This window comes from Oncorhynchus mykiss, chromosome 16 (genome assembly GCF_013265735.2).
Source record: "Oncorhynchus mykiss isolate Arlee chromosome 16, USDA_OmykA_1.1, whole genome shotgun sequence".
NCBI lineage: Eukaryota > Metazoa > Chordata > Actinopteri > Salmoniformes > Salmonidae > Oncorhynchus > Oncorhynchus mykiss.
In genome coordinates, this window is record NC_048580.1 from 18,159,489 (window position 1) to 18,187,380 (window position 27,892).

At 44.0% G+C, this 27,892-nt stretch overlaps 1 protein-coding gene across 2 annotated transcripts in view; it reads right to left on the reverse strand.

The window, feature by feature from the left end:
• The window catches only part of myo1d (myosin 1D), a 123,957-nt gene that overhangs the window by 60,530 nt on the left and 35,535 nt on the right, over positions 1–27,892 (reverse strand). For both annotated transcript variants that reach the window (XR_005036457.1, XM_036946371.1), the window contains exons 4-11: positions 21,693–21,858; positions 21,528–21,581; positions 20,852–20,947; positions 20,079–20,195; positions 18,540–18,743; positions 18,026–18,171; positions 17,659–17,773; positions 17,306–17,476 (exon numbers count right to left, since the gene is read on the reverse strand). Coding sequence is in view for 1 of the 2 variants with exons in the window: in XM_036946371.1 (XP_036802266.1) it covers positions 17,306–17,476; positions 17,659–17,773; positions 18,026–18,171; positions 18,540–18,743; positions 20,079–20,195; positions 20,852–20,947; positions 21,528–21,581; positions 21,693–21,858 (1,069 nt within the window). In the remaining variant the exon portion in view is untranslated. The remainder of the gene's footprint in view (positions 1–17,305; positions 17,477–17,658; positions 17,774–18,025; positions 18,172–18,539; positions 18,744–20,078; positions 20,196–20,851; positions 20,948–21,527; positions 21,582–21,692; positions 21,859–27,892) is intronic.

The following is a 27,892-nucleotide window of genomic DNA, read 5'->3' on the forward strand; positions in this document are numbered from 1 at the left end:
GGGATGAGGGAGAGGTAGTGTGTGTGTCAAATAAAATTGTATTTGTCACATGCTTCGTAAAAAACATGTGTAGACAAACAGTGAAATGCTTACTTACACCCCTTCCCAACAATGCAGAGAGAAACATAGAAAAATAATAAATAGAGAATTTGTAACGATAACGTGGCTATATACACAGGGTACCAGTACCGAGTCGATGTGCAGGGGTACAAGGTAATTGAGGTAGATATGTACATATAGGTAAAGTAACTAGGCAACACAATAGATAATAAGCAGTAGCAGCAATGTATGTGATGAGTCAGAATAGTTAGCACAAAATGGGGTCAAATGCAGATAGTCGGAGTAGCTACTTGTTTAACTATTTAGCCGTCTTATGGCAGAAGCTGCTCAGGGTCCTGTTGGTTCCAGACTGCGGCAAGCTGAGAGAACAGTCTATGACGTGGGTGGTTTGAGACTGACAATTTTGTAGGGCCTCAAACACCGCCAGTTGCCATACCAAGCGACGATGCAGCCAGTGAAGATGCTCTCAATGGTGCCGCTGTGTAACTTTTTGAGGAACATGCCAAATCTTTTCATCCTCACGAGAGGGGAAGAGGTGTTGTTGTGCGACTGTGTTGGACTGTGTGGACCATGTTAATTCCCTTAGTGATGTAGAAAAGTAGCCCCTAAAAAGAATGAATTCCTAGCATATACAAAGACAGGGTATTACGGGGGTACGACTTCACAAAGTGTACAAGAGAAGGCGGAGAGTAAACTTGTAACGGTAGTCTTCGGTGGAAGGAGAGGAGGACCAAAGCGCAGCGTGGTTTGTATTCATGATATATATTTGAATGAAATATCACTGGACACAGAAAACAAAAGGAACAAGAGAAATAAATGAGAACCGACACAGTCCCGTGTGGAACAAACACTGACACGGAAAAATAATCACCCACCAAACACAGGTGGGAAAAGGCTACCTAAGTATGATTCTCAATCAGAGACAACGAACGACACCTGCCTCTGATTGAGAACCATACCAGGCCAAACACAAAACCACAAAATAGAAAAAGGAACATAGACTACCCACCCTAACTCACGCCCTGACCAAACTAAAACAAAGACATAAGAAAGGAACTAAGGTCAGAACGTGACAAAATTGGGAGATTCGAAATTTGAGGATGGTATCAATTAGTCTGGCTGACACCTAACTTGAAGCCCTCGTTACTTCAGAGTCTGGAAAGGCTATTTTGACGTTGTCGGCACTGTGTGTTCATAATCAAGGGGTAGTGCTTTTTACTGATTGGGTCTCCACTGTGTCTTTCTCACTCAAACAGCCACATGGACAGCCAAACACAGCCCCCAGAGCGCCGCCCCCTTCCAATACAACTGTTGGAATTATTTCAACCCCTTCTTCGCGAATACTGCACTAACAACAGACTCCTGTCCAGACCAGCTATCCCTCGCTGTGTACCACATCAGCCAAGCTAAGTATCGACATCAGCAAGTACGAGGAGAAGCAGGGAAACGTTTCCCAAAACTTTATATAGCTAGAACAACTGCAGTCCGTTTAAAACTTCTTCAAAGTTCTATTATACAGTTGTCAGTAAGTAACCACTCCTGGAACACCACAAAGAGGAAGTAACCACTCCTGGAACACCACAAAGAGGAAGTAACCACTCCTGGAACACCACAAAGAGGAAGTAACCACTCCTGGAACACCACAAAGAGGAAGTAACCACTCCTGGAACACCACAAAGAGGAAGTAACCACTCCTGGAACACCACAAAGAGGAAGTAACCACTCCTGGAACACCACAAAGAGGAAGTAACCACTCCTGGCACACCACAAAGAGGAAGTAACCACTCCTGGAACACCACAAATAGGAAGTAACCACTCCTGGAACACCACAAAGAGGAAGTAACCACTCCTGGCACACCACAAAGAGGAAGTAACCACTCCTGGCACACCACAAAGAGGAAGTAACCACTCCTGGAACACCACAAAGAGGAAGTAACCACTCCTGGCACACCACAAAGAGGAAGTAACCACTCCTGGCACACCACAAAGAGGAAGTAACCACTCCTGGAACACCACAAAGAGGAAGTAACCACTCCTGGCACACCACAAAGAGGAAGTAACCACTCCTGGCACACCACAAAGAGGAAGTAACCACTCCTGGCACACCACAAAGAGGAAGTAACCACTCCTGGAACACCACAAAGAGGAAGTAACCACTCCTGGAACACCACAAAGAGGAAGTAACCACTCATGGCACACCACAAAGAGGAAGTAACCACTCCTGGAACACCACAAAGAGGAAGTAACCACTCCTGGAACACCACAAAGAGGAAGTAACCACTCATGGCACACCACAAAGAGGAAGTAACCACTCCTGGAACACCACAAAGAGGAAGTAACCACTCCTGGAACACCACAAAGAGGAAGTAACCACTCCTAGAACACCACAAAGAGGAAGTAACCATTCCTGGAACACCACAAAGAGGAAGTAACCACTCCTGGTTCCTCTCTAGGGTTCTTCCTAGGTTTTGGCCTTTCTAGGGAGGTTTCCTAGCCACCGTGCTTCTACACCTGCATTGCTTGCTGTTTGGGGTTTTAGGCTGGGTTTCTGTACAGCACTTTGAGATATCAGCTGATGTACGAAGGGCTATATAAATACATTTGATATGATTTGATCCTGGCACACCACAAAGAGGAAGTCACCACTCCTGGAACACCACAAAGAGGAAGTAACCACTCCTGGCACACCACAAAGAGGAAGTAACCACTCCTGGCACACCACAAAGAGGAAGTAACCACTCCTGGAACACCACAAAGAGGAAGTAACCACTCCTGGAACACCACAAAGAGGAAGTAACCACTCCTGGTTCCTCTCTAGGGTTCTTCCTAGGTTTTGGCCTTTCTAGGGAGTTTTCCTAGCCACCGTGCTTCTACACCTGCATTGCTTGCTGTTTGGGGTTTTAGGCTGGGTTTCTGTACAGCACTTTGAGATATCAGCTGATGTACGAAGGGCTATATAAATACATTTGATATGATTTGACCCTGGCACACCACAAAGAGGAAGTAACCACTCCTGGAACACCACAAAGAGGAAGTAACCACTCCTGGAACACCACAAAGAGGAAGTAACCACTCCTGGCACACCACAAAGAGGAAGTAACCACTCCTGGAACACCACAAATAGGAAGTAACCACTCCTGGAACACCACAAAGAGGAAGTAACCACTCCTGGCACACCACAAAGAGGAAGTAACCACTCCTGGCACACCACAAAGAGGAAGTAACCACTCCTGGAACACCACAAAGAGGAAGTAACCACTCCTGGCACACCACAAAGAGGAAGTAACCACTCCTGGCACACCACAAAGAGGAAGTAACCACTCCTGGAACACCACAAAGAGGAAGTAACCACTCCTGGCACACCACAAAGAGGAAGTAACCACTCCTGGCACACCACAAAGAGGAAGTAACCACTCCTGGCACACCACAAAGAGGAAGTAACCACTCCTGGAACACCACAAAGAGGAAGTAACCACTCCTGGAACACCACAAAGAGGAAGTAACCACTCATGGCACACCACAAAGAGGAAGTAACCACTCCTGGAACACCACAAAGAGGAAGTAACCACTCCTGGAACACCACAAAGAGGAAGTAACCACTCATGGCACACCACAAAGAGGAAGTAACCACTCCTGGAACACCACAAAGAGGAAGTAACCACTCCTGGAACACCACAAAGAGGAAGTAACCACTCCTAGAACACCACAAAGAGGAAGTAACCATTCCTGGAACACCACAAAGAGGAAGTAACCACTCCTGGTTCCTCTCTAGGGTTCTTCCTAGGTTTTGGCCTTTCTAGGGAGGTTTCCTAGCCACCGTGCTTCTACACCTGCATTGCTTGCTGTTTGGGGTTTTAGGCTGGGTTTCTGTACAGCACTTTGAGATATCAGCTGATGTACGAAGGGCTATATAAATACATTTGATATGATTTGATCCTGGCACACCACAAAGAGGAAGTAACCACTCCTGGAACACCACAAAGAGGAAGTAACCACTCCTGGCACACCACAAAGAGGAAGTAACCACTCCTGGCACACCACAAAGAGGAAGTAACCACTCCTGGAACACCACAAAGAGGAAGTAACCACTCCTGGAACACCACAAAGAGGAAGTAACCACTCCTGGTTCCTCTCTAGGGTTCTTCCTAGGTTTTGGCCTTTCTAGGGAGTTTTCCTAGCCACCGTGCTTCTACACCTGCATTGCTTGCTGTTTGGGGTTTTAGGCTGGGTTTCTGTACAGCACTTTGAGATATCAGCTGATGTACGAAGGGCTATATAAATACATTTGATATGATTTGACCCTGGCACACCACAAAGAGGAAGTAACCACTCCTGGAACACCACAAAGAGGAAGTAACCACACCTGGCACACCACAAAGAGGAAGTAACCACTCCTGGAACACCACAAAGAGGAAGCAACCACTCCTGGAACACCACAAAGAGGAAGTAACCACTCCTGGCACACCACAAAGAGGAAGTAACCACTCCTGGCACACCACAAAGAGGAAGTAACCACTCCTGGAACACCACAAATAGGAAGTAACCACTCCTAGAACACCACAAAGAGGAAGTAACCACTCCTGGAACACCACAAAGAGGAAGTAACCACTCCTGGTTCCTCTCTAGGGTTCTTCCTAGGTTTTGGCCTTTCTAGGGAGTTTTCCTAGCCACCGTGCTTCTACACCTGCATTGCTTGCTGTTTGGGGTTTTAGGCTGGGTTTCTGTACAGCACTTTGAGATATCAGCTGATGTACGAAGGGCTATATAAATACATTTGATATGATTTGATCCTGGCACACCACAAAGAGGAAGTAACCACTCCTGGAACACCACAAAGAGGAAGTAACCACTCCTGGAACACCACAAAGAGGAAGTAACCACTCCTGGAACACCACAAAGAGGAAGTAACCACTCCTTGAACACCACAAAGAGGAAGTAACCACTCCTGGCACACCACAAAGAGGAAGTAACCACTCCTGGCACAACACAAAGAGGAAGTAACCACTCCTGGAACACCACAAAGAGGAAGTAACCACTCCTGGAACACCACAAAGAGGAAGTAACCACTCCTGGAACACCACAAAGAGGAAGTAACCATTCCTGGCACACCACAAAGAGGAAGTAACCATTCCTGGCACACCACAAAGAGGAAGTAACCACTCCTGGCACACCACAAAGAGGAAGTAACCACTCCTGGAAAACCACAAAGAGGAAGTAACCACTCCTGGAACACCACAAAGAGGAAGTAACCACTCCTGAAACACCACAAAGAGGAAGTAACCACTCCTGGCACACCACAAAGAGGAAGTAACCACTCCTGGAACACCACAAAGAGGAAGTAACCACTCCTGAAACACCACAAAGAGGAAGTAACCACTCCTGAAACACCACAAAGAGGAAGTAACCACTCCTGGCACACCACAAAGAGGAAGTAACCACTCCTGGAACACCACAAAGAGGAAGTAACCACTCCTGGAACACCACAAAGAGGAAGTAACCACTCCTGGCACACCACAAAGAGGAAGTAACCACAAGAGGGATGCCATGATCACACTACAGAGGCAAAAAAACATCCACCTAAACGTCCTTGCCCATCATAGTCCCATTATATCAATTACATCCAGTAGTTTTATCTAAGCAAGAGGTCTGTGTTAACAACAACCCAGCTCCAACCACCCCTTGATGTATACATAAACAGCCCTGACAAGACTGAAAACCAAATACAGGGATATTTAAAAAGGGATATTTTCATTAGACAACATAACAAGTCTCCAAAAGCCAAAATGCGCCTGCAGACACCGCCACTGATCAAGACACTTCTTCGTTTCCACTTTCTCTCTGATCTGGAGCGTGAGGTCTTTGCCAAAGGGTGGAACAGTGTGTGTGTGTGTGTGTGTGTGTGTGTGTGTGTGTGTGTGTGTGTGTGTGTGTGTGTGTCAGAGTGTTTACGGGGTGACAGTCAGTCAGGGGAACAGAGAGAAGCTTGGTGTCTAGCAGCTCTAGGTCTTCTTCATAAAAAATAGGGTGACAACATTAGTGCTGACAGACAGTGCAGATCTTATAACAGGCTAATCCACTATTATAGCACTGCTTCTCTCGCTCTCTCCCTCTTTCTTACACCCCCCCCCCCCCCCCCCACATCCCTCGCTACCTCACTTGATAGCCTTTCTCACCCCCCTCCCTCATCTTTCTACACATCCCCACTCCCTCTGTCACACATCCCCCCACTCCCTCTGTCACACATCCCCCCACTCCCTCTGCCACACCCTTCTCCCTCTGTAACACATCCCCCCACTCCCTCCATAACACATCCCCCACTCCCTCTGTAACACATCCCCCCACTCCCTCTGCCACACATCCCCCCACTCCCTCTGCCACACATCCCCCCACACCCTCTGTCACACATCCCCCACTCCCTCTGTAACACATCCCCCACTCCCTCTGTAACAAATCCCCCACTCCCTCTGTAACAAATCCCCCACTCCCTCTGCCACACATCCCCCACTCCCTCTGTAACACATCCCCCACTCCCTCTGTAACACATCCCCCACTCCCTCTGTAACACATCCCCCACTCCCTCTGTAACACATCCCCCCACTCCCTCTGTAACACATCCCCCCACTCCCTCTGTAACACATCCCCCACTCCCTCTGTAACAAATCCCCCAGTCCCTCTGTAACAAATCCCCCAGTCCCTCTGTAACAAATCCCCCACTCCCTCTGCCACACATCCCCCCACTCCCTCTGTCACACATCCCCCCACTCCCTCTGTCACACATCACCCCACTCCCTCTGTCACACATCCCCCGACTCCGTCTGTCACACATCCTCCCACTCCGTCTGCCACACATCACCCCACTCCGTCTGCCACACATCACCCCACTCCGTCTGCCACACATCACCCCACTCCCTCTGTCACACATCACCCCACTCCCTCTGCCACACATCCCCCCACTCCCTCTGCCACACATCCCCCCACTCCCTCTGCCACACATCACCCCACTCCCTCTGCCACACACCACAATTCTCACACTCACTTGAGAAGATCTCCAACAAAAACTGCAATGTTAAAAAACCGCCCGAGGTCTTTCAAGTCTGCAGAGTCTGAGCCCACTGAACCTGGCAGCCGTGAACATGTCTAAACTTTTCAAGCAGAGCTGCTTGTAGAGTATGGGGCGTGAAGCGTGAAAGTAAAAATTTATCCCTCCAATGCACCAGGGATCAGCCTTAGAGCATTTTCACGTATGCTTTTGCAATAATTACCACTTTTAAAAGTAGTCTTAGAGTTTTTTTCCCCCTCCTGATAACAATGAGAGTCAAGCATTTTTACTATGTCTACCCAGACCATGGATGATAGCATAACAACTCTACGGAAAAAGACATCCACATGCACACAATCATGTAACATTCTAAACTACCTTTCTCTCTCATTCTATGCTTTTTTTTTATTGTTTCATGTATGTAGTTCTGTCCTTGAGCTGTTCTTCTCTATTCATGTTCTGTATTACGTCATGTTTCCTGTTTTGTGTGGACCCCAGGAAGAGTAGCTGCTGCTTTTGCAACAGCTAATGGGGATCCTAATAAAATACCAAATCTTCTCCACTGGAGTCTATGGGGACCGTGTATTCGAGCACACACCAAATAAAACAAAATGTTATTTGTCTCACGCGCCGAATACAACAGGTGCAGACCTAACAGTGAAATGCTGACTTATAAGCCCCTAACCAACAATGCAGTTTAAAAAATAAGAATAAGAAATAGAAGGAACGAATAATTAAAGAGCAGCAGTAAAATAACAATAGCGAGACTATATACAGGGAGTACAGGTACAGAGTCAATGTGCAGGAGCACCAGATAGCCAAGGTAATTGAAGTAATATGGACAGTTGAAGTCGGAAGTTGACATACACCTTAGCCAAATACATTTAAACTCAGTTTTTCACAATTCCTGCCATTTAATGCTAATACAAATTCCCTGTCTTAGGTCAGTTAGGATCAGCACTTTATTTTAAGAATGTGAAATGTCAGAATAATAGTAGAGAGAATCATTTATTTCAGACTTTATTTCTTTCATCACATTCTCAGTGGGTCAGAAGTTTCCATACACTCAATTAGTATATGGTAGCATTGCCTTTAAATTGTTTAACTTGGGTCAAACGTTTCGGGTAGCCTTCCACAAGCTTCCCAGAATAAGTTGGGTGAATTTTGGCCCATTCCTCCTGACAAAGCTGGTGTAACTGAGTCAGGTTTGTAGGCTCCTTGCTCGCACACGCTTTTTCAGTTCTGCCCACAAATTTTCTATCGGATTGAGGCCAGGGCTTTGTGATGGCTACTCCAATACCTTGACTTTGTTGTCCTTTTTTGCCACAACTTTGCCATTTTGCCACAACTTTGGAAGTATGCTTGGGGTTATTGTCCATTTGGAAGACCCATTTGCAACCAAGCCTTAACTTCCTGACTGATGTCTTGAGATGTTGCTTAAAAATATCCACATAATTTTCCTTCGTCACAATGCCATCTATTTTGTGAAGTGCACCAGTCCCTCCTGAAGCAAAGCACCCCCATAACATGATGCTGCCACCCCCGTAATTCACGGTTGGGATGGTGTTCTTCAGCTTGCAAGCCTCGCCTTTTTCCTCCAAACATAATGATGGACATTATGGCCAAACAGTTCTATTTTTGTTTCATCAGACCAGAGGACATTTCTCCAAAAAGTACGGTCTTTGTCCCCATGTGCAGTTGCAAACCGTAGTCTGGCTTTTTATTGCGGTTTTGCAGCCGTGGCTTCTTCCTTGCTGAACGGCCTTTCAGGTTATGTCAATATAGGACTTGTTTTACTGTGGATATAGATACTTTTGTACCTGTTTCCTCCAGCATCTTCACAGGGTCCTTTGCTGTTGTTCTGGGATTGATTTGCACTTTTCGCACCAAAGTACGTTAATCTCTAGGAGACAGAACGCATCTCCTTCCTGAGCAGTATGACGCCTATGTGGTCCCATGGTGTTATACTTGCGTACTATTGTTTGTACAGATGAACGTGGTACTTTCAGGCGTTTGGAAATCCCAAGGATAAACCAGACTTGTGGAGCTCTACAATATTTTGGCTGATTTCTTTTGATATTCCCATGATGTCAAGCAAAGAGGCACTGGGTTTGAAGGCAGGCCTTGAAATACATCCACAGATTCACCTCCAATTTACTCACATGATGTCAATTAGCCTATCAGAAGCTTCTAAAGCAATAACATAATTTTCTGGAATTTTCCAAGATGTTTAAAGACACAGTCAACTTAGTGTATGTTAACTTCTGACGCACTGGAATTGTGATACAGTGAATTATAAGTGAAAACATGTTGGTATTACAGACTTGGACAGGGAGAGGTTGAACATGTCAGTAAAGACACTTGCCAGTTGGTCAGTGAATGCTCGCAACACACGTCCTGGTAATCCGTCTGTCCCTGTGGCCTTGTGAATGTTCACCTGTTTAAAGGTCTTACTCACATCAGCTGCGAAGAGCGTGATCACACAGTCGTCCGGAAACAGCTGGTGCTCTCATGCATGTTTCAGTGTTATTTGCCTCGAATCAAGCTCGTCTGGTAAGCTTGTCACAAGGCAGCTCTCGGCTGTGCTTCCCTTTGTAGTCTGTAATGGTTTGCAAGCCCTGCCACATCCGACGAGAGTCGGAGCCGGTGTAGTTCGATTTGATCTTAGTCCTTTATTGACGCTTTGCCTGTTTGATGGTTCGTCGGGGGGCAGAGCGGGATTTCTTATAAGCTTCCGGTTTAGAGTCCCACTCCTTGAAAGCGGCAGCTCTAGCCTTTAGCTCAGTGCGAATGTTGTCTGTATCCATGGCTTCTGGTTGGGGTATGTACGTACGGTCACTGTGGGGATGGCATCATCGATGCACTTATTGATGAAGCCAATGACTGATGTGGTGTACTCCTCAATGCCATAGGAAGAATCACGGAACATATTCCAGTCTGTGCTAGCAAAACAGTCCTATAGCTTAGCATCTGCTACATCTCACCACTTTTTTATTGACCAAGTCACTGGTGCTTCCTGCTTTAATTTTTGCTTGTAATCAGTAATCAGGAGGATAGAATTATGGTCAGATTTGCCAAATGGAGGGCAAGGGAGAGCTTTGTATGAGTCTCTGTGTGTGGAGTAAAGGTGGTCTAGAGTTTTTTCCCCCTCTGGTTGCACATTTAACATGCTGATAGAATTTTGGTAAAATTGATTTAAGTTTCCCTGCATTAAAGTCCCTGGCCACTAGGAGCGCCACCTCTGGACGAGTGTTTTCCTGTTAGCTTATGGTGGAATACATCTCATTGAGTGCGGTCTTAGTGCCAGCATCCGTCTGAGGTGGTATGTAGAAAGCTCCGAAACATACAGATGAAAACTGTAGATAGTGTGGTCCACAGCTTATCATGAGATACTCTACCTCACAGGCTGGCTGACTACACCGCTCGCGTCACGTACGCTAGCATTGCAGAATAAATTTAGAAATCTATATTATTAAATTGTTGCACCCACACTGCTCGCGAGCGCCAACGAGTGTCTGCGTTGCCAAAGGATAAAATAGAAGTCAGTTCTATTTCTGACGCAGATCGCGCTGCAAGTCCGCCTCTCCCATCTCCTCATTGGTTTATAGAAGCAAGTCCCCACGTGCCATCTCCTCATTGGTTATACCCACGTGGGTGACTGAAAAACAAAATAGGTCGGTGGCGGTAATGCAAGTAATTTATGAAAGTTGCCAATCGCAATATAAAGCCTGGAAGGAGGAGAGATGACTAGAAACGATTCGGTTGACCGTTTTATGTGTGGATAAATTGGTGGAGTAGAGGACCTTGTGCATTTCAGGTAAAATAACAACTCAATGTTTATATTCCAGGACAAATTAGCTAGCAACAGCAAGCTAGCTAAATAGGACAAATTAGCTAACAAGTGCAAGCTAGCTAGCTAAATTGCCATAAATGTTTAATGCTTTTCAACCTGGACCCAAATTAATATAATTGGTTCAGAGTTTGTTTTGATATTTTAACCTGCGTGTCGTGTTCGTGTTTGCTGTGGGGGGACAAAATACATTTATGCACGATGTCGCACGCAATGGTGCACGCGCGCAGCCGGTTTGGGTTCTGTGTCAAGCGAGAAAAACCTTGAGACTATATTTATAATTATACGTAGTCCGCCCCCTCGTCTTACCAGATGCCGCTGTTCTATCCTGCCGATACAGCGTATAACCAGCCAGCTGTATGTTGATAACTCCGTGAAGAATAATATATTACAGTTTTTAATGTCCCGTTGGTAGTTTAATCTTCCTTGTAGGTCGTCGATTTTATTTTCCAATGATTGCATGTTAGCTAGTAGAAAGGAAGGCAGTGAAGGTTTATTCAATCGCCTACGAATTCTCAGAAGGCAGCCCGTCTTCTTTTTCTTTGTTTTCTCTTCACGCAAATGACGGGGATTTGGGCCTGTTCCCGGGAAAGCAGTATGTCCTTCATGTCAGGCTCTTCGGACTCGTTAAAGGAGGAAAAAAAACAGAAGAACTTGCTTCTGCAAGTTCGTGGTGAGTAATCGCTGTTCTGAAGTTCTTTTCGGCCATTAGAAGCGGTAGGAGCAACATTATGTGCAGAATAAGCAAAAAAATAAGTTACAAACAACGCAAAAAAAACCACATTCGGTTAGGAGCACGTAAAATGTCAGCCATCTTCTCCGGCGCCGTGATATTAGCCTAGCACTAGGTGTGTTATCTCTGCAGAGGGCTGTGTGCGTGCGCGCACACACACACGCACACACACACACACACACAGGAACACATGTACACCAACACACATTCCTCAACAGGATTGGTGTGTCCCCCGTGGGACGGTTGAGCTAACATGCGCTAATGTGATTAGCATGACGTTGTAAGTAACCAAATAATTTCCCAGGACATAGACATGTCTTATATGTGCAGAAAGTTTACATTCTTGTTAATCTAACTGCACTGTTCAATTTACAGTAGTGATTACAGTGAAATAATAACAAGCTATTGTTTGAGGAGAGTGCACAGTTATGTACTTGAAAATGTATCAATAAACCAATTAGGCACATTTGGGCAGACTTGATACAACATTTTGAACAGTAATGTCACGTTCTGACCTTTATTTTCCTTTGTTTTGTCTTTATTTAGTATGGTCAGGGCGTGAGATGGGGTAGGCAGTCTATGTTTTGTGTTTCTATGTTTTTCTATTTCTGTGTTCGGCCTAGTATGTTTCTCAATCAGAGGCAGGTGTCGTTAGTTGTCTCTGATTGAGAATCATACTTAGGTAGCCTGAGTTTCACTGTTGGTTTGTGGGTGTTTGTTTCCGTGTCTGTGTTTTTCACCACATGGTACTGTTTTGGTTTTGTTATTTCACATATGCGTTTATTGTTTTTGTATTTCAGAGTGTTCAGTGCTTTTGTTATTAAAATCGTCATGAACACTTACCACACCGCATCTTGGTCCGATCCTTACTCCTCTTCAGACGAAGAGGAGGAAATCTGCCGTTACAAGTAATGCAATGGTTCATTGGATCAGTCTTAAATGTTGCAGATACACTGCCGCCATCTTTTGGTCAAAATCGAAAATGAGCCTAGACTCGTAAGTCATATAACAGCCATTCTCTTGCATTTCAAAGATGAAAAAAATTAAAAATAAACATGTTTTTTTCTTTGTATTATCTACCGAATTCTTCAGGGCATGGATTTTACAATGTGTCGGAAACGTTCGTTGCTCAATTGTTATCAAAGGACCTTAACGAGTGCCAGGAAAACATTCCCGACACCCGTACACCACTGCCACCAACCTGTACCAGGAAGGATGGGTCCATGGACTCATGTTGCTTACGCCAAATCCTGACTGACTGTCATCAGCATAAAGCAACAGTAACCGGGATTCTTCGGACCAGGCAATGTTTTCCCACTCCTCAATTGTGTTTCCCACTCCCCAGTGTTGGTGATTGTGTGTCCAGTGTTGGTGATTGCGTGCCCACTGGAGCCACTTCTTCTTGTTTTTAGCTGATAGGAGTGGAACCCATTGTGGTCGTTCTACTGCAATAGCCCATCCGTTACAAGGATTGACGAGTTGTGCGCTCCGAGATGCCGTTTTGCGCCATTATTTGTATTTTCGTGGCCCGCCTGTTAGCTTGCACAATTCTTGCCATTCTACTTCGACCTCTTTCAGCAATGAGCTGTTTTCACCCACAGGACTGCCACCGGCTGGATGTTTTTTTGTTTGTCGCACCATTCTCTGTAAACCCTAGCCTAGACACTGTGATGCATGAAAAGCCCAGAAGGGCAGCCATTTCTGAGAAACTGGATCCGGTGTGCTTTGCACTGACGATCATACCACACTCAAAGTAGCTTAAGTCACTTGTTTTGCCCATTCTAATGTTCAATCGAACAGTAACTGAATGCCTCGATGCCTGTCTGTCTGCTTTATATAGCAAGCCACAGCCACGTTACTCACTGTCTGAAGGAGCAATAAATCTTCATGAACAGGGTGGGTGTACCTAATAAACTGGCTGTTGAGTGTATGTGTCTCTACTATGCGTGAGAATACTTTGGAACAGATTTCCAGCTGATTTGCTGGTGTATTTACAGTCTTTTATGACAAACAAGAAAACTTTGCGGGGCAAATAAAATCAACTGGCTGCCAATTGGGGAACCCTGCCATAGAGAAACAGCTATGGTGATGACACATAACACAGTCTAGGAAGTTGAGGGTAAAACAACCTGGCCGTTAGGGATAGGTCCTCTATCTTTACCTTGTGCCTCCCCTCCTCTCCATCTGTTCCTCTTGTTATGATTCTATCTCTTCTCCCTCTCTCCCTCCCTCTAACACCCATGCCAGCGCAGCGAGACACCAACTCCATTGACTCCCATTGGCTGCCAGTGACATCACTGGGGGCAGAGTGTTGAGTCAGATAGAGAAACGAGTGCTGGGCTGACACTTGTCTCCCTCTTGTGGTCCACTGAGGGAAATACAACCCTGTAAAATGCAGCCTTCTGAGCCACTGGGGAACAGATGTGCAGGTCAATTAGTTCATCTTAGTCTGGTGGTGTACAATGACTTTAATGCCAATTAGACTTTAAACAGGATTTGATGGAGCTGATAATTGAAACGTACCAAATGATGCAGTATATGTCTCGTCTTATGTTTTAAAATACTACTCCTCCTCTGTTCCTCTGGTGATGTAGAGGTTAACCCAGGCCCCCAGTACCACACCTATTCCCCAGGAGCTCTAATTTGTTGACTTTTGTAACCGTAACAGCCTTGGTTTCATGCATGTTAACATCAGAAGCCTCCTCCCTAAGTATGTTTTATTCACTGCTTTAGCACACTCCACCAACCCTGATGTCCTAGCCGTGTCTGAATCCTGGCTTAGGAAAGCCACCAAAAATGCAGAACTCCAACTACAACATTTTCCATCAAGATAGAACCGCCAAAGGGGGTGGAGTTGCAATCTACTCCATAGATAGTCTGCAGAGTTCTGTCATGCTATCCAGGTCTGTACCCAAACAGATCAAGCTTCTACTTTTAAAAATCCACCTTTCCAGAATTAAGTCTCTCACTGTTGCCGCTTGTTATAGTACCCCCTCAGCCCCCAGCTGTGCCCTGGACACCAAATGTTAATTGATTGCCCCCATTTATCTTCAGAGTTTGTACTGTTAGGTGACCTAAACTGGGATATTCTTAACACCCCAGCCATCCTACAATCTAAGCTAGATGCCCTCCATCTCACACATATTATCAAGGAACCTACCAGGTACAACCCTAAATCCGTAAACACGGTCACCCTCATACATATCATCCTGACCAACCTGCCCTCTAAATACAACTCTGCTCTCTTCAACCAGGATCTCAGCAATCACTGCCTCATTGCCTGCGTCCGTAATCGGTCCGCGGTCAAACGACCACCCCTCATCACTGTCAAACACTCCCAAAAACACTTCAGTGAGCAGGCCTTTCTAATAGACCTGGCCCGGGTATCGTGGAAGGATATTGACCTCATCCCGTCAGCAGAGAATGCCAGGTTATTCATTAAAAGTGCTTTCCTCACCATCTTAAATAACCATGCCCAATTCATGGTTGCAACTTGCCCAAGCCACCCCCCCCCCCCCCCACTTCTCCTTCACCCAAATCCAGATAGCTGATGTTCAGAAAGAGCTGCAAAATATTGACCCCTACAAATCAGCTGGGCTAGACAATCTGGACCCGCTCTTTCTAAAATTATCCGCCGCAATTGTTGCAACCCCTATTACTAGCCTGTTCAACTTCTCTTTCGTATCGCCTGAGATCCCTAAAGATTGGAAATCTGCCACGGTCATCCCCCTCTTCAAAGGGGGAGACATTCTAGACCCAAACTGCTACAGATCTATAGCTATCCTGCCCTGCCTTTCTAAAGTCTTCGACCATTTCGAATCCCACCGTACCTTCTCCGCTATGCAATCTGGTTTCAGAGCTGGTCATGGGTGCACCTCATCCACGCTCAATGTCTCTAAATGATATCATAACCACTATCAAAAAAATACGTATTCATCGACCTGGCCAAGGCTTTCAACTCTGTCAATCACCGCATTCTTATCGGCAGACTCAATAGCCTTGGCTTCTCAAATGACTGCCTCGCCTGGTTCACCAACTACTTCTCAGATAGAGTTCAGTGTGTCAAATCGGAGGGCCTGTTGTCCGGACCTCTGGCAGTCTCTATGGGGTGCCACAGGGTTCAATTCTCAAGCCGACTCTTTTCTCTGTATATATCAATGATGTCGCTCTTGCTGCGGGTGATTCTCTGATTCGCCTCTACACAGACAACACCATTCTATATACATCTGACCCTTCTTTGGACACTGTGTTAACAAACCTCCAGACGAGCTTCAATACCATACAACACTCCTTCTGTGGCCTCCAGCTGCTCTTAAATGCTAGTAAAACTAAATGCATGCTCTTCAACCAATCGCTGCCCGCACCCGCTCGCCTAGCATCACTACTCTGGACGGCTCTGACTTATGTGGACAACTACAAATACCTAGGTCTCTGGTTAGACTGTCCTCTACTTCCAGACTCACATTAAACATCTCCAATCCAAAATTAAATCTAGAATTGGCTTCCTATTTCGCAACAAAGCCTCCTTCACTCATGCTGCCAAACATACCCTCGTAAAACTGACCATCCTACCGATACTTGACATTCCGCGATGTCATTTACAAATAGCTTCTAACACTCTACTCAGCAAATTGGATGTAGTCTATCACAGTGCCAACAGTTTTGTCACCAAAGCCCTGGCTGGCCCTCGCATCATATTCGTTGCCAAACCCACTGGCTCTAGGTCATCTATAAGTCTTTGCTAGGAAAAGCCCCGCCTTATCTCAGCTCACTGGTCACCATAGCAACACCCACCCGTAGCACGCGCGCCAGCAGGTATATTTCACTGGTTATCCCCAAAGCCAACTCCTCCTTTGGCTGCCTTTCCTTCCAGTTCTCTGCTGCCAATGACTGGAACGAAATTGCAAAAAAATAAATCACTGAAGCTAACTTTAAGCATCAGCTGTCAGAGCCGATTACCGATCACTGCACCTGTACACAGCCCATCTGTAAATAGCCCACCCAACTACCTCATATTGTTATTTATTTTTGCTCTTTTGCACCCCAGTATCTCTACTTGGACATCATCATCTGCACATCTATCACTCCAGTGTTAATGCTAAATTGCAATTATTTCGCCACTATGGCCTATTTATTTCCTTACCACCCTAATCTTACTACATTTGCACACACTGTATATACATTTTTCTATTGTATTATTGACTGTACATTTGTTTATCCCATGTGTAACTCGCCGTTGTTGTTTTTGTCGCACTGCCTTGCTTTATCTTGGCCAGGTCGCAGTTGTAAATGAGAACTTGTTCTCAACTGGCCTATCTAGTTAAATAAAGGTGGAAAATAAATAAATCACTGGGCTTGGTTGATGCATTACTTTAGCATTACTTTATAATGGTCGGGAGCAAGCCTTTAAAATCACGAATGTTTTATAATCGCTAATGTTGTCCTAAAGTTAACACCACGCTATGTGGTAAGAAGAAACCCATTGGTGCATCATGCCTAGGGTGATCAATTCCATGTGTCCACATTGTTGGTGTGAATTCCACTTTCAATTTAGTCAATACTGGAAATTAATAACAAATTAAATGAATGAATTGCCAAAGATTTCCTATTGTTTCCAACGTACCTTGCGGCTGGTGTAGTGGGCGTGATTGGCCAGCTTGCTGTTGAGTCCCTGTAAGAAGACCTTGTCGGTGACTTTGCCCACGTTCATACAGGCCTCGTCCAGCACAGAGAAGATGCCCTTGTGTTGCAGCTCCACCAGGTCCACAATGATCTGGTTGTTGAAGAAGTCAATCTACGCCCAGGTACAGAGAGAAAACGGAGGATCAGTATATCATTACAACTAAAACCAGTACAGGGAGTAAGACGCTCCTAGTAGTCATATTCAATGGGAAGGAGAATGACTTGAGGCAAAGTGACAATGCTGCCGTAGGCGATACAAGACATGAGTGGTGTGGAACCAAGATGCGGCCTTACATGTTTCCAGGGGATTCCCTCGCGCTGGTACTCTTCCTGTTCCTGCCTCAGCACCAGCTGAATGAAGAGCTGCTGCAGCTTCTCATTACAGTAGTTAATACAGAACTGTTCAAAGCTGACAGACAGACAGACAAGGAGAGGGTGAGTGAATGACTGTGACCCTGGTTTAAATTGAACTAGACCATACATGTTTTATGCTGTGTTACATACAAATCAACTAAGTGTCATGACAGAGAGATTGACACTAAATCTGTATAAATCCAGTACATTTCATATTGATGTATAAGAAAAGAGACCAACTCAAGTAGACGTTCTATGCTGAAGTACATTCTATGTTGACGTATTTCTAGCGGACACGGCTCATAACCTGTTGTTCTGAAAGATCTCAAAGCCGTAGATGTCCAGCACGCCGATGACCGTGTTCTTCCCGTGGACTTTGGCATCATAGTTTTTTACTTCGATGACATCATTGATCCTTCCCACGATCCAACAGAACATTCTTTCGTACATAGCCTGTTGGTCACAAGCCCCAACACCAAGGCAGACAACAGTAGACCAAAATCAATTGACAGAAAGCAGAGTGAAATGCATCCATAGTCAGCCTACCTACATTGGTTCCTCTTTTACGCAGAAGCATTCATAAGATGTTACACTGGTTACTTAAAAAAACGGGTAGCACTACCACGTCTAAATCAACATTGGGCCCATTTCACAAACCCTTTTTGAGAGTTGGCATTATCATTGAGAGTTGGCATTATCGTTGAGAGTTGGCAATAGCTGCTGTTAACGAAGCGGCTAATGTAGTGTAGCGTGCTAGATAGCTACCTTAGCGAAGAGTCAGCATGTTGACAGTTAACTGTGCATCGATTAATATAGCGTACCTTAGCCAAGGCGTCCCGGCCGTAGCTGGCCTCCTGGGCTGTGTGTTGCTTGTCAATGACGTCACGGCCGGTGGCCACAGTGCGGTAGAGCAGGGCCTTCTCAACATTCTCCTCCTTAGTGGCCAGCAGGTCCCCGATCACCGCCACCACCTTGGAGTTCTCAATCAGTGTTGTGTCACCATCCACACCAAACGTCAGGTTGCCCTGGGAGAGGTCACATGGAGGTAAATACAGGAAGAAAACTGTAAACTAAAGAGACTATGTGGAGTAATAGCATTGGAGAGAAGGGGAGGAGAATAGCACAAACAAATGGCTGGACAGTTTCCATTCAAATGATGACGACATATTGCTGAGTATACAGTGCCTAGTGAAAGTCTACAAACCCTTTACACAGTCGTCACATTTTGCTGCCTTAAAAATACATCTAAAAAGGATTACATTCATTTATTTTCCTACAGATCTACACAAACTACTCGACATTCACAAAGTGAATGACATTTAGAACATTTTCCAAATGAATACATAAAAAACACTTGGTGGACGCTCCTTCGGCAGCCATTACAGCTGTGAATGATTTTCAAATAATATTCTACCAACTTTGCTCAACTCTTAGGGCAACATATGTTTTTCTTCGAATTTCTCAGTCATGCTCATGAAATTTGGTTGAGAATCATTAATGGACAGCAATATTCAAAGGTCGTCTCTGATTTTCATGCAAATTTAGGTCAGGAATGAGGCTAGACCACACAGGAACACGTAACACCTCTCGGAAAGCCATTCTGGTGTGTCTTTAGATAAAAAGGTGTGTAATTGTCTCGCTACAAAATAAAACTACATCCCAGGGTTAGGTTTTCCTTTAACTAACAAACTCCCCAGTTCCTGCCGATGACAAGCATACCCATAACATGATGCTGCCACCACAATACAGAGGGTTTCACTTCTGCGTTGTGTTGTTTTGGATTTTACCCAAATCTGTAGTTTTTAATTTAAATTGTGTCGTTGCGGAGTTGTCTTGCAGTATTATTTAACAACCTGTTTGCAAATAGTCCAGTCGGAATGGCCTCTTTCATGACTTAATACATCTAAGACAAGGTTTAAATATTGCTGTCCATCAACAATTCCCAACCAAATGTTCTGAGCTTGAGCAATTTTGACAAAAACAATGCATATACAGCATGTTGTGCAAGGTTGGTAGAATCTTATTCAAAATGATTCACAGCTGTAATGTGTGTAATATATTACCTGCTTCCACCAGGCAGTAACTCTTGGTTGTGGAGACATACGCAATCCTCATTTTGTATTTCTTCAAAATGTGTAATATATTTTTAGAATGTGGAGTAGGTTGTATAGATCAAATAGGAAAACAACCTAATGTAGTCAGTCCCTTTTTAGATGACATTTTAAAGCAGCAAAATGTGAAGACTGTACAAGGGGTGTGTAGGTTTTCACAAGGCACTGCACATTTAACCCTGTTCCAATGGAACCTATGCTAACCCTGCTGGCAGGCCAATAGGGTTAGGAGTTAGCATGGGGTATTACCAGGTGCAGGATAGTGGCCAGGACCTTGTAAACCGTCTGGAGCTCATCTGCTGTGAAGCCGATCACCTTCATGGCGTCTGCCACTGCTTTGAAATCGCCACCATCGTCGATGGACGACTGTGACAGGGAGAGAGAAAGGAGGGAGATGGAGGAGTAAAACAATTGGAAAGTATTTGTCACCTCGTTTCACACAAATCACGTTACATTTGGTCAGTTTTGAAGGAAAACTTCCAGCTAGTGTCGTGAATTTAGTCAAGATATTTACTTGGCATCTACTTTGGGTCCGTCTGTAACACTGGCCAAGTACACCACTTCCTCACTTTGGCAAGGACGAGTTCATTCCTAACATGTTTCCTCTCCCAGCAGCCAAAGTCATACAGTAGGAATCACTAGATGACCACAAATGTCTTCAAGACAGAACACTGAGTGTCAGTCGGGGACTATTCCTATAAAAATGGGACCATGTACAAACCCCCTCAGCAGTGTGGACCCTAGCTCTGTTCTGTTCCATGACGTCACGTTGTTTGTTGCTATAAAATATTGTTTTGTTCCTACTCGTTTAGCTTAAAGTGCAGAGACAGCAGAACGGATATGCCTGCTTTAATTAAACTATGTTTTAATAGCTGGGCTTGTGTATCTTAATTCCTGGGAAAATAAACAGTGTGACCAAATAAACACAGCATGATAGTGACATTCTCTGTCTAGAACTTGTTTTTGTGTTTATACAAAATTAGGGTTCAAACTAGATATAGTTCTGTAGTAAACTACAGTACCTTGATGTGGCCTCCCACTTTGATGTAGTTGAAGGCTGTGGGGTCCTTCGAGACGTGGAGGGACCGCAAGAGAGACTCAGGACCTCCTTTAACCATCTGAAGAGAACGGATAGAGAATGAGAGAGATGGAGACTGAGTCAGTAGCAACACATGCCTATGACTGTTCAGTATTTACATTCTAAACCACTTACATTTAGCGACTTACAGGAGTAATTAGGGTTAATTGCCTTGCTCAAGGGCACAGACATATTTTTCACCTTGCCGGCTCAGGGATTCGAACTAGTGACCTTTTGGTTACTGGCTCAATGCTTTTAACAGCTAAGCTACCTGCCGCCCCCTATTTAATTTGAATGTTGCCGTTAGTCATATGTAACTCCCCAGTAAAATGGAGCAAAGGAAAATAATAATCTAGATAGCGAGACCGGACCAATGGAGGGTGAAGTCCCTTGAGAATCGGGAGTTTATGGAGTGAGAAAGATGGAGGTTTATTAGTGGAGATAATGGGGTGAGAAGATGGATATATATTTTCAACTGACAGCACGGGGCTGTAACAGCTATGACATCACCATGCCTTTATGATTAACACAGTCACAGACCCACGGCCCATCTGGTCTGGATACCAGCTTATGGTGGCATCAGTCTGGCGTGTAACACACACGTAAACGCTCACACACACCTGGTAGAAAGAGTGGAAGCTTCTCTCCCCCTCCTGTTGGAAGATGACTCTGGACTGTAAGAGAAACAGATTTAGTTTAGTTGATTCAGAGAGAAATATATTTGATCTTTATTTATACAGGTGATCTCATCGGGAATAAAACATGTATTTTCTAGCGCCCCCTACCTTCTCCAGCAGGTAGTTGTTGATGTGGCCCCCGATGGGATCTCCCTTGAAGTCGAAGTTGATGTCCATGTACTTGCCGAAGCGGCTGGAGTTGTCGTTGCGGTTGGTCTTGGCGTTGCCGAAGGCCTCTAGTACACAGTTGGATTTCAGCAGCATGTTTTTCACCCTGGAGAGAGAGGCGACACATGTTCTCAGTGATACTAACGGCTCGCCGGGCTCCTATCAACTGATACTAACCCACGGAGATAAACAATAAGGTGGCCTATGGAGGACGACGGGGATGAATATAGTAGTGTGAGGTAGATACACGAGAGTTAAGACTTAAAGGGATAGTACGACATTCTGGTATTGTTCTACTTACTCCGAGTCAGATGAACTCGTGGATACCATTTCTCCGCGTGCAGTATGAATGAAATTAAAGGCAGCTTCGCGAGCCATTGCTAACATGCGTTAGCACAACGACTGGAAGTCTACAGGTACGCTGGCCAGAATCTTACACTATCCCTGTAAGTTCTCCATTTTACACCGATTTAGGTAGAACTGTCATTACTCGGTCAGATCCTACAGTTGCCTGTCCCTTACAGGGCCCATCTGTGTTAGGACAAGGTTATAGATGGTTGGAGTGTCTTATATCAACATGTTCATGTGCAGTATACGACAACTCCATTTAGCACAGAGACTACGTTGGCCCTGGATATTTATGCTGTGTATTTATGCTGTGTAGTGCTGGGTCAGACCACAGGCTCCTCACAACATACTCTGTGCTGGGGTGCACGCCTCCTCCCATGGCCCATACAAACACGAGCACCGCAGCGCACATATACCACCCGCTCTGGCTATCCCATTAGTCGGAGCTCCATACAGCCTGTAGCATTTCCTTACATGCAGGGCAGAACTGGGAGAGTTGTGGGCTTATAAACGTGACTTGTACTCTCTGTCTTAAAATAACACAAAACGACAGTTTTACTCCTTTAAAATGGCTACAGGGAAGATGTAGTGGGTCAAGGGCAATATATTCAGCACTAAAAGGCCATAAACAGCCCTATTTCTGGGTTTTTATTACGAGTGGTGTGTGCCAATCATGTGTGTGTCATAAGGAGGGTTATAAAGCATTTATACAGCTGAGCTTTGATCCTTGGGCCAATGTAGAAATGATAACAGGGGTAATAACTAGTAATGACCTGATAGGCAGGGGTGTAGTGCTGCATGGAGTGATACTCTCTCACTTTTGGTAAATCGAATTCTGTAAAATTAATTCAGATACATTTTATATAAATTATATTTAATTACCACTGAAATTCAATGGAAAACGATAGAAAGACAAACCAAATCAATATGTATAGCAGCCTAGAGGTAAATGGTGGTTTCTTCCCTGTCTTCTCTGGTGTTGTCAAGGACGATGAAGAACTGTAGGCTTCGCAATAATGCATTTAGGTTATAGTTTTTAACAACGGGTCAAACAAGCTGTAGCTAGCTACAAACTAAACTGAAAAAACACGCTGCCGTGAAGCTACATTTTCAGATATTATATGTTTCTTAAAAATATAAAAAATTCTCCCCAATTTCATGATATCCAATTGGTAGTTACAGTCTTGTCCCATCACTGCAACTCCTGTACGGACTCGGGACAGGCGACAGTCGAGAGCCATGCGTCCCCTGCCAAGCCTCACTGTTTCTTGACACACTGCTCGCTTAAACCCGGAAGCCAGCCGCACCATTGTGTCGGAGGAAACACTGTACAGCTGGCGACCGAAGTCAGAGTGCATATGCCTGGCCACCACAAGGAGTCGCTAGAGAGCGATGGGACAAGGACATCCCGGCTGGCCAAACCCTCCCTTAACCCGGACATCGCTGGGCCAATTGTGCGCCGCCTCATGGGTCTCCCGGTCGCAACACAGCCCGGGATCGAACCAGGATCTGTTGTGACCACTGCGCCACTCGGGAGGCACATTTAGTTTATAGTTTAGGATGAGTTAATAAACTACACTAAAAGATTGATTTTATGGCTATTTGAAAATAAAATTCCTGCAATTCTAGGTAGTAATGATTTATGTACACTACTTGGTCAATTGACTTGATAGCCTGTTTAATCTATGCAAATCAATTATATGAATTGATAGTTGACCTCTGTTTTCTTTTATTCTGTAATAGGGTATATTAGGGTAGGCTGTCATTGTAAATAAGAATTTGTTCTTAACTGACTTGCCCAATTAAATAAAAGGTTACATTTAGAAGAAAAAATATATAAAAAACAAAAACAAAAAATATTGTAACCATGTGTTCAAGCTAATCAAATCAAAGTTGATTTATGATACAGTGTAGTTTAGGCTACAAAATACAATCAAATGCCTACTCGCAACTAAAGCTCTCCTCGCAAACAGTGCAATGATATCAAGCTAAATGTATTTGTATTTACATTAGGCTGTAGTGTACAAATAGCTATACCACGTGGTCGTAGGTCTATTAGGCAATACTGAAAATTATTCCTGAACTGACCGAATGGCTAAGTTGGTTCAACTTCTTTATCATTGAGCGATCCTGACGCTGTCCTTTCATCACCAGGAAGGGCGCTCCAATCGTTTAAAGTAACACTCATCAAGATATGTTGCCTACGGCTAACAGTCCTTCTCATCACTTAGGCCTAGTATTATTATTACAAATAGAAGATTATCAATTCTCACAATGGTGCTCGTTTAGTAAAGTTAGATCAAAGCTAAATCAATGTCTCGCAAGATCACATAATGATTCATTTGAGTTTTACAAAACAGAACTAAATATAATAGCATAGAATAGTAGGCCTATAATGTTACACCAAAAACACCTAACGAGATTTTAGGATGGTTAGCTTAGGCTGACGAGTCCCCAAAAAATGATCATGCACCAAATCTCAACAGAGCGCGATATGCTTTTATTGAAACAAAATACAAGAAAAGGCTAATAGTTTGTTGACACCATCTGGTCTAATTAGCTCAAAATGCATATTCCCATGAAACTGATTAAGATCAATCAAATTATTGGCATGCAGATGCAGTTTGGGATTTTTTCACCGGAAAAAACGTAAAGAATTCACGATGGACAGTGATTTTGAATTGAGGAATGTTTGAGGGTATGAAAAAATGTTGCATTTCCTTGAGACAATATGTGTGGGCATAGGCAGACATTGCAATTTTTTACATTTAAAAGAAATGTAACCTTTATTAACTAGGCAAGTCAGTTAATAACAAATTCTTATTTTACAATGATGGCCTAGGAACAGTGTGTTAACTGCCTTGTTCAGGGACAGAACGACAGATTTGATTTGATCTAGCAACCTTTCGGTTACTGGCCCAATGGCTACCTGCCACCCCAAATTGGAGGATGTATTGGAGAATGTATTTTATGCATAGGCCTGTTCTACAATGATATTTGATACGCTACATCTGTCGGTACAAACTTTCAGGAAATAATGATGTCATTAATAGCACTACACTACTGCTGATAGGAGATATAATACAGCATGTGTACTTTAGAAGATAAGGCCTATAAGGATATATACAACGGGTGGGTCTAATCCTGGATGCTGATTGGCTAAATCCGCATTCCAGCCGGTGTCTACTCCACAAGTTACCACCAGCTAAAAGCTATGAGGTTGAAATGCCTATTTACTCTGTTCCATCTCACTGCGCAATCCACTGTCTCATCAGCCCAGCCAGGCAATGTATAAACCTGATATCCATTATAAAAGCATCTAGACATTAGCTCCAATTTATTTTAGACTAGCAGTGGAGATTTGCATAAACCTCTCTGACATTTGCAGCATTTTCCATATTTAAATTCAATCTCCAGCTGTCCCATAGTAATGAATGTGTCGGCACACGACAGACAGGCAAGGAGCTTTTATCAGCCAGTCGAAATCAAGAATCAGCTGGCATAATTTTTTAAGGATATATACAAATAATGTCGACAGAAAACAGGTAAAACTAAACGAAATACAGCTATGCAGCTGTCTTTCCAGCTTCAGTTTGAAGTGATTGTGTTATCTGTGTTGTTGGCTAGCTCATCTGAACAACAGGGTCCTGACAAGAGAGCACATTTTCTATGCCAGGCGAAATCATGCATCATTAGCTCACTGTTATGGATGTATCCAAATAAATGTCACTAGAAAACAGGTTAAACAAACGCAAATGTAGCTAATTTTCTGTTATTCTGGCTGCACTATTTGACTTGACTAAGTTAGCCGTAGTTGGCCAGCTAGCAAGCAAGGGTTAAGAACACCAGCCTGTATGGCAATGGAACATTTAGAATGAACGAATGGGTTGCATCCATAGATAAAGAACAAAAATACTTAGTGACTGGGTCGCGTCTCTAGCAACAAAAGACCAGCTGGCTTGTGTAGCAACCTTAGATTTGTGTCGGGACTATATTTCGTGGAAGGATGAAATAGTATGAATAAATTAATACAATGTTTTTTTATGAAAATGTGTCAAACTTTATTTGAATATTTTTCTAACCCATATAAAATGATAAAGCCTTGAAAGCTGGTGTTTGGAGGATATATTGGCACGGATTGCAGTCCCTCGACTTTGGTTAAAAGCCTGGGTGAAAGACTTGCTGGCACGAAATTAGGCATGAATGATCATTTCCCGAAAGAAATTGGAGAATGGTGCAAAGTTCTGTACCCAATCTTCAAGGTGAATAGATTATAAGGGAAAAGTGTAGCTCCTGTAGTCGATAAACTGCATATTGATAACCAAATGTTCTGAGACACAAAGACTTATCCATGGCTATTCTAAATATTACAACGATCCCATAGAGGAGTCGAATAATGGTAAGAAAGACCCAATACTAGCCATGGTAGGGATTGTAATAAAATATATACAGTTGAAGTCGGAAGTTTACATACACCTTAGCCAAATACTTTTAAACTCAGTTTTTCACAATTCCTGACATTTAATCCTAGTAACAATTCCCTGTCTTAGGTCAGTTAGGATCACCACTTAATTTTAAGAATGTGAAATGTCAGAATAATAGTAGAGAGAATTATTTATTTCAGCTTTTTTTTTCTTTCATCACATTCACAGTGGGTCAGAAGTTTAAATACACTCAATTAGTATTGGGTAGCATTGCCTTTCAATTGTTTAACTTGGGTCAAATGTTTCAGGTAGCCTTCCACAAGCTTCCCACAAACCTTTGGGTGAATCTTGGCCCATTTCTCCTGACAGAGCTGGTGTAACTGAGTCAGGTTTGTAGGCCTCCTTGCTCGCACACGCTTTTTCAGTTCTGCCCACACATATTCTATAGGATTGAGGTCAGGGCTTTGTGATGGCTACTCCAATACCTTGACTTTGTTGTCCTTAAGCTATTTTGCCACAACTTTGGAAGTATGTTTGGGGTCATTGTCTATTTGGAAGACCCATTTGCGACCAAGCTTTAACTTCCTGACTGATGTCTTGAGATGTTGTTTCAATATATCTACATCATTTTCCATCCTCATGATGCCATCTATTTTGTAAAGTCCACCAGTCCCTCCTGCAGCAAAGCACCCCCATAACATGATGCTGCCACCCCTGCGCTTCATGGTTGGGATGGTGTTCTTCAGCTTGCAAGCCTCCCCATTTTTCCTCCAAACGATGGTCATTATGGCCAAACAGTTCTATTTCGTTTCATCAGACCAGAGAACATTTCTCCAAAAAGTTCCATCTTTCTCTCCATGTGCAGTTGCAAACCATAGTCTGGATTTTTTATGGCAGTTTTGAAGCAGTGGCCTTTTCCTTGCTGAACAGCCTTTCAGGTTATGTCGATATAGGACTCGTTTTACTGTGGATATAGATACTTTTGTACCTGTTTCCTCCAGAATATTCACAAGGTCCTTTGCTGTTGTTCTGGGATTGATTTGCACTTTTCGCACCAAAGTACATTCATCTCTAGGAGACAGAATGCATCTCCTTCCTGAGCGGTGTGATGGCTGCGTGGTCCCATGGTGTTTACACTTGCGTACTATTGTTTGTACAGATGAACGTGGTACTTTCAGGCGTTTGCAAATTGCTCCCAAGTATGAACCAGACTTGTGGAGGTCTACAATATTTTTTCTGAGGTCTTGGCTGATTTCTTTTGAAATTTTGAAGGTAGGCCTTGAAATACATCCACAAGTACACCTCCAATAGGCTCAAATGACGTCAATTAGCCTATCAGAAGCTTCTGAAGCCATGGCATCATTTGAT